The sequence below is a fragment of the Labeo rohita genome, chromosome 16 (assembly GCF_022985175.1).
Source record: "Labeo rohita strain BAU-BD-2019 chromosome 16, IGBB_LRoh.1.0, whole genome shotgun sequence".
NCBI lineage: Eukaryota > Metazoa > Chordata > Actinopteri > Cypriniformes > Cyprinidae > Labeo > Labeo rohita.
The window spans coordinates 17,917,119-17,927,210 of NC_066884.1; the positions used below are offsets into that span (position 1 = coordinate 17,917,119).

At 33.6% G+C, this 10,092-nt stretch overlaps 1 protein-coding gene across 3 annotated transcripts; it reads left to right on the plus strand.

Annotated features, from left to right (window-relative positions):
- The first annotated feature begins 72 nt into the window (after positions 1-72).
- Positions 73-9,681, plus strand: rnf41l (ring finger protein 41, like). 3 transcript variants are annotated; one of them, XM_051130978.1, is made up of 8 exons: positions 73-199; positions 2,246-2,354; positions 6,026-6,232; positions 6,304-6,443; positions 6,820-6,846; positions 8,514-8,676; positions 9,162-9,282; positions 9,353-9,681. In XM_051130978.1, the coding sequence occupies exons 3-8, from the start codon at positions 6,027-6,029 to the stop codon at positions 9,599-9,601; spliced, it is 906 nt and encodes a 301-aa protein (XP_050986935.1). In that variant the 5' UTR covers positions 73-199; positions 2,246-2,354; position 6,026; the 3' UTR covers positions 9,602-9,681. The 3 variants fall into 3 exon arrangements, with proteins under 3 accessions (XP_050986935.1, XP_050986937.1, XP_050986936.1); XM_051130979.1 differs by lacking the exon at positions 73-199 and adding an exon at positions 1,714-2,039; XM_051130980.1 differs by lacking the exon at positions 6,820-6,846 and having other exon boundaries at positions 76-199.
- Positions 9,682-10,092: the final 411 nt, after the last annotated feature.

Sequence of the window (10,092 nt, forward strand, 5' to 3'; positions counted from 1 at the left end):
TTGGTCGAAACGCGACGTCACGTAAAGGGGGCGGGGCGCAGAAGCTTACGAGCAGCAAAAATCAACATTAAAGAGAGGAGTGTCAAAGAAACCTGACAGTAAATGTTGCATGCTTAAATCTTATCTAATTCAGCAGAAGTAAATGAAGAAAAATCAGGAGACGTCTCAGAATTGTGATCAACCATCAAATATCGAACAGGCAAGTACTGTGTGCAACTTAAACATTATTAACCCTGACTTGTTTTATGTACTTTATTCAACAAATATGACCATACAGCTTTTGTGCACAATTATAGTTCTGACATCACACCAGTTTTTGATTTGTATGACTTTTGTTCAGTTTAAAATCAAATTAGACGTACCTTACAATCTCTAATGACTATCATTCATGTTTCAGATTCATATTAACTGTAGAGGTTGGTTATTAATTAACATATTTTACTGGCAAACAGTACACTTATATTTTTGTATGTTTTATTTTGTTTTTCATTATTACTGTACAGGTATATATTAATATATATCAGTAAATTGTTAGTCCTGGAAAAGACAGTATAAAGGCAATCTTATTAAAGTCACAGATGTTTCTATATCCAAGATATAAATACATAAATACATATAGTATATATACATATACAATATATATTAAAAATATTTGAAATCATGAATGATCGGAAATGTCATAGAGAAATCATAGAAAAGCCATGTAAATTCATTAGTCAGTGTGTGAGTACATTGACTTTAGTAATTTGTTATATATGGTGCTTAGCTGTGCTGTGATGGTATTTAATTTTTATTTAATTTTTTTCATTCAGATTCATATTTCATTCATAACTGCTTTAACTCTTGCATGTGCACAAATGCATGTCTGGTTGTGTTGTGCCAGTGTTTTATATAGTGCTGCATGTCTGAAAGTGAAGCTACAATGTTGCTGTGTGGAAAATAATCCAATCAGAGTGTGGGAAAGCGTAATCCTGTCTAATCCCACCACAGCCGTGAAGAACAGAGATCATTCAGGCAGGGAGAGTGTCCAGACCCAGACAAACATCCTCTCCTTCAGAAAAATGTTCACAATTACACAGTATTTCCTGTGAATCTGCAACAAATGACAATAAAGATTTATCTTTAGTGCCACGGTATATGAAAGTGATAATGTAGAATGAAATGCACGACACATGTTGACACCCTAGACGAGATCAGTTGTTTTTGCTCTCATGTGGTCAGACAGGTGCAGGAACATTTGCAGAGGTCACCTGTTACTTTAAAGGAGTTCTTTTGAGGGGGTCACTGAGAGGTCTTGCATTTATTCTAGAAATCAACTAATAGTCGTTTTCACTAATTAAATAATCAATCAGTTATTTAGAAAATGTATAATCAAACATTCATCTTAAAAATTTGACCCTGGACCACAAAACCAGTCTTAAGGAGCACTGGTATATTTGTAGCAATAACCATTGTATAGGGCAAAATTATTTATTTTTCTTTTATGCCAAAAATCATTAGGATATTAAGTAAAGATCATGTTCCTTGAAGATATTTTGTAAATTTCCTACAGTAAATATAACAAACGTAATTTTTGATTAGTAATATGCATTGCGAAAAACTTCATTTGGACAACTTTAAAGGCGATTTTTTTTAATATTTAAATTTTTTGCACCCTCTGATTCCAGATTTTCAAACAGTTGTATCTCGACCAAATATTGTTTTATCCTACACCATACATCAATGAAAAACTCATTTATTCAGATTATGTATAAATCTCAATTTGAAAAAAATGAGCCTTATAACTGGTTTTATGATCCAGGGTCAAACGAGTTTTGCATTTGTAATTTCTCCATGTTAAATTTGACCACAGAACCACCAAAAATACTTCCCGTTGGATATAGAGTTTATCTGTAGGATGTTTGTATAGTCAATAGATGGTGTGCGTTTCCCTGTGTATGTGCGTGTATTTGTGTGTTGGGTTGCCAGGTGCTTCAGTCTCATTTGATTACAGCTTGAGGAAGAGTTTCCCAGAGGGTTTCCCTAAGGGATTTTGGCAGGTGTGTGTTGTGTTCTTGCAAATTTGTTCTACATTAGATGTCATAGTCTGTGGTACAGGTGAGAGCTGCATTGAAAAGGTGCCTTATAAATGGCGTGCCATACAATTTGTGCTGCTTAAAGAGTGTTTCCAAAAGTGAAGATGGCAAACTGACCTCAGATCCCCAGTGAATTTCTACACTCGTAACCCCACCCACTCATGTTTCAGTCCAACAGCTGCCACCTGGCTGTTTCTACGGCAACTGACCAGACCACCTTCAGCAAGCACACCTTAGAGAAGGAGAGAGGGGGAGACAAGATACTGCATACTCTGTCAGGTAATTTATTTATTTATTTATTTATTTTAAATATTTGTAGAATATTTAAATTAGATTTTAAGACATTTTCTGGATATATGATCTATTATATGGAATATATGCTGTCAAGCTTACATATGTATGTAAAATAAATAGCATTGTTAACTTTCAGTTTTTTACACCGGTTTAACACATTTAGAAAATATCTATTATTTATCTTAATGTAAAATAAACATTTTTCCTTAAATTCCTGTACTAAAAGTTTGACATTTACTGAAAATGTTGCTTCAATTAACTAAAAAAATTAAAATAAAAGAAAGTATTTTTTGTTCATTTTTCCTTCTTAAACATGTAAGATTTTTTTTTTTAATATTAGTGTACAAAATATGTAATTTTATTTAGTTTTTGCATAGTTTGGATTTTAAAATAAATTAGGTATTGTTTTTAATTAGGTATTTGTTTTTTAATATTAATGTAACTTGCGATGACCATGATACAACTTGAATTTATTTAGGTATGTAAAGTAACTTTTTTTCTTTTTCTTCTTTTTTTTTTGGTAGATATTTGCTTTTTTGTTCAATTTTCTCTTTTTAAACATTTAAGACATATATTTTATATTAATGTAGAGAATATGTCATTTTATTCAGTCATTTATTTTTTGTATAGTTTGGATTTTAACATTAAATTATTTTTAATAACGTTTATTTTTTAAAAATATTAATTTACAAAATATGTAATTTTATAAAGTTATTTATTTTTTGTATAGCTTAGTTTTAAAATTAAATTAGGTATTGTTTTTAATTATATTAATATAATTTGTATTTATTGAATTTATTTATGTAATATAATTTTTTTCCAGTAAAATTAAAAGCCCGTAGGTTTTTATGTACAGATACAGTTGACTTAAATGCATAATTTTTTAAAGTAAAGTAAAAAAAATATTGTTGAATTTTGAGTTTTTATCTTTGACACAAATATCTCATTTATTTTTAAGTTCCTTTTTTTTGCTCGATGTTTGTTTTTTGTTCAATTTCTCTTTTTAAACTTTTAAGATTCAAAAATAATGTATAGAATATGTAATTTTTGTTCAGTTATTTATTTTTTGTATAGTTTGGATTTTAAAATTAAATTAGGTATTGGTTTTAAATATATTGATGTAACTTGCATTTACTGAATTTATTTAGGTAATATAATTTTTTTATTAAACTTAAAAGCCTGTAGGTTTTTGTGTGCACGGTAGACTTAACTACTAGGGATGCACGATATTATCGGACTGATATCGGAATCGGCCGATAATGACTTCAAATGTAAATATCGGCATCGGCCCGATATGAAAAATTATGCCGATATGTTTTGCCGATAAGATGAATATGTTAACTCACATGTGCTAAGGGTGTGCTAGGGATTAGATCATGTCAGCAGTGTGGCTCATTCTTGAAGCAAAGTTTTGACTGAATGAGGAGTAGATTCACTGTTTTGGATCGATGCATTTAAACTGAGAATACACATACAGAATGATGCATAGCAATAGCACGTGCAGTGGCAGCAGAGGCTATAGGAGAAAACGCGCCGTTGTTCCATTTGGGATAATTTACTGTTGCCTGTTTCATATCCAGTCACTAGATCGCTAAATGCACATTTTAAATGGTTTTATGGTGCTCTTTGTTGTATTTTGAAACCCAATGGCTGTGTTTGCACATGACATGATCTGCATTTAAAATAAAAAGTAAAATTCTCTTTCTTCGGCGGCGCAACGGCAAAACACACTGTTGCTCATATGAAACATTTTTCGTGAATATGACACAAGTGAGGTATAAAGCATTCTTTATAAGTTAAATAATTGGTTAGCAGGCAAATGTTAGTAGCAACCATACTTTTGGATTCATGCCGTTCGAGCCAATACATTTAAAGCCATAAGCGGCTGTGTGTCCTGTTTTCCCGGTTGGTCACGAATTGCCACAAACTTAATAATATTTATAGTTTCTTTTCACAAATCATCACCGTCTCACCCTTTAATTTCGCAGGTTTGTTTTCTTGTCATTTACTTTTAATCCATGTTGTCGTATCATTTATGCGGGTAAACTGCGTGTGGGAAATAAAAGATTTCGTGGCAATAAATTAAGAATTCGTTAATAAGACTTTTTAATTCGTTCCCTTATTTTACAAATTAATAAATTAATAAAACGTAGGAACGAATTAACAAGTTGTAGGAAATAATTATGTTCGTGTCCCGCAGCCCTGTCAGAGCACAGTGCACCATATAAAATAATTAGAAATTATAATTAAACATGACTTAGTGACTACATTTCTATTACTTTCTTTCCATGTTGAATGCCTTTGTATTGCAGGGCTCTAGACTGATCAAAACTGTCACATGTTTTTTTTTTTTTTTAAATGTGCAAGTTAAAATTTGACGTGGTCGCACTGCTCCATACAGCGCGGGTTACAGAGTTACAAAGCCGTGGCATATTCGGGATTTCACTGATCACGCGAAGAGTAGTTTTCGTTGTGAGCGCTTCGGGTGTAGAGCCTGGTTTGTATTTGTAGTGTCAGCACGAGCCAGGCGGTGACGGCAAAAAGGACGCGACTATTCTGGAAACGATGGCGGACGGAGGATTTGGTTTTCGAGTAGGGTAAAAGACCGCTTGTTAAACCAGAGAAGGTAAACATGTTGGTATTCTTGTGCAAAAAAAAGTGTACTGTTTTGCCAGTTGGTCACGAATTGCGACATAACTTAATATTTTTATTTTCCCAAATCCTCACCGTCTCACCCTTTAATTTCTTAGGTTTATTTTCTTGTCATTCACTTTTAATCCATGTTTTCGTATCTCTTACTGTGATAAATTGCGGGTGGGAAATAAAATATTTCGTGGAAATAAATTAACAATTCGTTAATACTACATATTAATTCGTTCCCTCATTTTACAAATTAATAAATTAATAAATCATAGGAACAAATTAAGAAATTGTAGCAATGAATTATGTCCTGTTCATGTCCCGCAAAGCACCCTCACAGTCACCCAGTTTAGTTCTACTTTTCTGTTTTCGTTTTGAAATGTCATATTCAGATTGCGAATTCGAAAGTGAAAGCATCCGAAGTTCGGCTTATAACATAGCAAAAGTGAACTTAATTTACAAAATTCAGATCATAAATAATGCTAGTCTACTGATGAAAAAGAAGGGATTGAATGTAAACCGTTCATTACTATTTATTTAATCCTAACGAATAAGTTATTGTTAAAAACTAACTTTAATAAAATGATATATATCGGTATCGGTATCGGTATCGGCCAAAATGAGATGAAAAAATATCGGCATATCGGATATCGGCAAAAATCCAATATCGTGCATCTCTATTAACTACATAATTTTGTAATGTAAAAAAAAGTAACTTTTTTCTTCTTCTTTTTTTTGCTAGATGTCTGTTTTTAAGAGAGTTTTTGAAAAAGTATTAATGTGCAAAATATGTAATCTTTGCATTTTTTGTGTTGTTGGATGCACCCATTCATCCTTCAGCCTACTTACCCGCTCGCCTATTGTTGTACTGTTTATACTGGGTGTATTTTAAAATTAAATAAAATTACATTATATATATTACATATTTTTTCCATTACATTAATACTATATGTTACTATATGTATTTAGGTACTTCACACCAGTTTGTTCAGTGTTGTTTTCTGTGTGTCCTCTAGGATGGGCTACGATCTAGAACGTTTTGTAGGCTATGTGAACGAGGGTCTACTGTGCTGTGTGTGTCGGGACGTGTTAGAAGATCCTTTGCAGGCTCCGTGTGAACATGCTTTCTGCAGCTCCTGCATTCACGGATGGCTCATCCACCATAACAACTGTCCAGAGGACCGCTTGCCTTTAGACATCTCACATCTGCGCCCACTGTTCAGGTAACAAAGATGCACCTATAATTGGACAGAATCACTTAAGATGACTCATCAATACATATTGTGTGTTACAGATACATGAGGAATGATTTAGCAAGGCTGCAGGTGAGGTGTGTGTTCCGGCCACAAGGTTGTGAGGTCATATGCGCTCTGGAGTCTGTTCATCGGCATGAGCAACAGTGTGATTACGCTTTGCTGAACTGCAGTAACGCAGGTACGTATATACAAGCAGATATATGTAGCTGTATCTTGGTACCTAAACTTTTTTTTGGCAGGGAACAGGTGGCTTATACACCGCAGATACAGTCTCATTCATACATATACAATACAAGAGCTACTGTAACAGCAGATGAATGAGTGTTGTAGCCACAGATAAAGCTTCTAGAGTTAAGTGATCACATCTTTAATTATTAATGAGGGACCCCCTCGGGCAGCCAATGAGGTGAAACAATTACCTCAGGGTTAAAAACAGCTGAGCTGTTCAGTCAGTAAGATAAAAAAGCAGCAGATTCATGAATTCAGTGAGCTTAATGCAACATTCCCTAATCCTGGAAATCTTTGTTTGTGTGTGTATGTATATAAATATGCAGGAGACGAGTACTTATGTTATCGTTGTGGTAGGTGTACTGTGTTTTATGTGTGTTGTGTGTTCTTCAACTGTAAACTTTCTACTTCCTGTGCCAACATTTTCACGCGCTGCTCTAATTAATTTATTGCTTTAATTTAATTTATAATGTAATTAATTTTATACATTTAGTTACATTTGATCATTTTATATTTAGATTTTTAAATGCAATTTTAATAATAATGAGTTAATAATTTAATGTTTAAAAAATATTATTTTAAATATATTCATTTAATTTTTTTAATCAAATGTTAAATGTTCTTCACAAAGAAAAGTGGCAGTAATGGATGGACATTATACAGTAATTGTAATAGTTTAGGAACAGTAAGTTTTTAAGAGCAATTCATATTTTTTTTCAGCAAGAATGCATCAAATTGATAAAAATGACAGTAAAGACATCTATAATGTCAACAAATTTCTATTTCAATAAGCATCTTAAAATGATTTCTGAAGGATCCTGTGACTCTGAAGACTAGTAATGATGCTGAAAATCAGCTTTGGCATCACAGAAGCAAATTGCATTTTGAAATATATTCAAATAGGATCGAAAAACAACATTTACTGTATTTTTATCATGTAATTTAAATGATCTGTTGATTTAAAAAAATAGTTTTCACATTTATTTAATATTAAAAATTGTATATATTTTTACATCCACTACCAATCAAAAGTTTTTGAACAGTAAGATTTTTATATTTTTAAAGAAGTCTCTTCTGCTCACCAAGCCTGCTTTTATTTGATCCAAAAGCAAAAGCAGTAATATTTTGAAATATTTTTACTATTTAAAATAACTGTTTTCCAATTGAATATATTTTAAAATGTAATTTATTCTTGTGATCAAAGCTACATTTTCAGCATTATTACTCCAGTCTTCAGTGTCACATGATCCTTCAGATATCATTTGTATATGCTCATTTGCGGATCAAAAAAATGTTTTATTATCACCATCATCAATATTTTAGCTGTTTTCAACATAATCATAATAATAAATGTTTTTTGAGCAGCAAATCAACATATTAGAATGATTTCTGAGGGGATCATGTGACACTTAAGACTGGAGTAATGATGCTGAAAATTTAGCTTTGAAACCACAGGAATAAATTACGTTTTAAAATATATTCAAATAGAAAACAATTATTTTAAATAGTACAAATATTTCAAAATTTTACTGTTTTTGCTGCACTTTGGATCAAATAAATGCAGAGACTTCTTTAAAAAACATAAATGTTACTGTTTAAAAACTTTTGAACAACAGTGTATATTATTTTTTTTAATGAAATGCTAGGTTTACATCCTAAAAAATTACAATAATAGCTAGACATTATATAGTTATTACAGTTTTACAACAAAGTCAGTAATATAAATTCATAAATTCATAAATACGTTTGCTGTAAAGTGTTGGCATGCAGGACAAAACATTACTGATTGATTTGTACTTTTCGACCTATTCTTACTGTTGCTGCCAAATCATTCTTTCAATTTCAACAAATCCTTATTCTCAGGTATATCATTTTACCTAAGACTATCCTTATTGATCAGCCCTGTTGGATGCTTTCCCACCAATTTTTCTCTTCTCTTTGTGCATGAACATTTGCTGTGTGCCAGGATTTCCTCTATTCTTGTTGTTTAATGTTCAATTTCCTTTGTGGTGGCATTCAGGCTGCCCGGTTCAGGTGTCGAGACGCTCTCTGGAAGCTCATCTTTGTGTGTGTGAATACAGCAGTAGAGTTTGTGCAAGCGGCTGTGGATACACAATCCTAAACACAGAAGAGGCCCAACACAACTGCGTATCGGAGCTACGAGCCGAGCTAGACATGCTCAGGTAGAAACACCAGCTCAAATCATACAGACTGTGACCATGAAAATGTTTTTAAATAGGACATCATTGCTCATTTTCCACAAGCTGATATGATTCTTTAGTTTGTTTTGGTGCATGCCTCTTTAAATGATAATGAGCTACTGCTGACTCCGCCCCCTCTTCTGTTTTTTGTGTATTCAGTGGCGCATTAGATTCAAAAAAACAACACTAATCCACTGCGATATATTGTAAAACTGGCTGAGGGCGGAAATATGCTAATATGGGAAAGTCCGTCAACAGCTGTGGGCGGGGCTTGAGCAATATGACATCATACTGCTCAGAAAATCAAACTAGCTTGATAATCAGGACTGTTTAGGCTTTTTAGGGATTTTAAAAAAAGGAGTGTGGTTGTGTCCACACTGCTAAGACACATTTATATGCAAACACCATGTAAAAGTAAATTTTTTATCCCCTTAAGCCTGAAAAATGCCTGTGCATGTTCATTATAGGGCAGAATTAGACTGCAAAGTCGAAGAGGTGAGGCATGAAATGGAATCTCGCTTGGATTCCCAAAGACGACACATGGTGCAGAAGGAGAGTCTGCTGAGGAGTGAAGTGGATGAACTGAAGGTATGACATTTTTCACACCAACAGGCTTTTGTTTGTCTAAAAAGTTACTGACAGGTGTGTTTGTGCAAAGGGCCAGCTGTCCCGCGTCATGTCAGACGTCCGCGTTCTGCTGGGTGCAGAGAGAGCGCGCAGACAAGAGCTGGAGAGGGCGGAGCTTGAGAAGGCGGAGCTTCTTGAACTTTTAAAAAAGGAGGGGCTCAGACCAGCCACGCCCTCTGAAGCAGCTCCACCCCCTGTTGAGATGCAAAGAAAGACAAGCCCAAGAAGCCTAGCTTTGGACTGCATCAAAAGAAAAAACAGAGAGGTGACAGTCATCTGAGGACACCCTTTTAAAGGAGAAGTTCACTTCCAGAACAAAAAATTACAGATAATTTACTCACCCCCTTGTCAACCAAGATGTTCATGTCTTTCTTTCTTCAGTTGATAAGGAATTGTTTCTTGAGGTAAACATTTCAGAAATGTTCTTCATATAGTGGATTTCTATGGTGCCCCAAAGTTTAAACTTCCAAAATGCAGTTTAAATGCAGCTTCAAATGGCTCTAAACAATCCCAGCCGAGGATGAAGGGTATTATCTAGTGAAACAATCGCTCATTTTCAAATCAAATTGACAATTTATATACTTTTTAACCTCAAATGCTCATCTTGTCTCATCTCTGCGATGCGTAGTCTGTGTAATTTGGGTCAATACAGTTAGGGTATGTCGAAAAACTCAAAATGATCCTTTGTAAACACTGGGTCAATACGTCTGCACCGGTGTAGGACGATTTTGAAGTTGGGGAAGAAAAGGAAATGAGTTTTTCAGCATACCC

Excerpts from the sequence above, each read along its gene's own strand:
- rnf41l (XM_051130978.1), top strand. The coding sequence starts at position 6,027 with ATGGGCTACGATCTAGAACGTTTTGTAGGCTATGTGAACGAGGGTCTA. Across the intron at positions 6,233-6,303 it reads CATCTGCGCCCACTGTTCAG|ATACATGAGGAATGATTTAG; the intron begins GTAACAAAGATG and ends TGTGTGTTACAG. Across the intron at positions 6,444-6,819 it reads GCTGAACTGCAGTAACGCAG|GAGACGAGTACTTATGTTAT; the intron begins GTACGTATATAC and ends ATAAATATGCAG.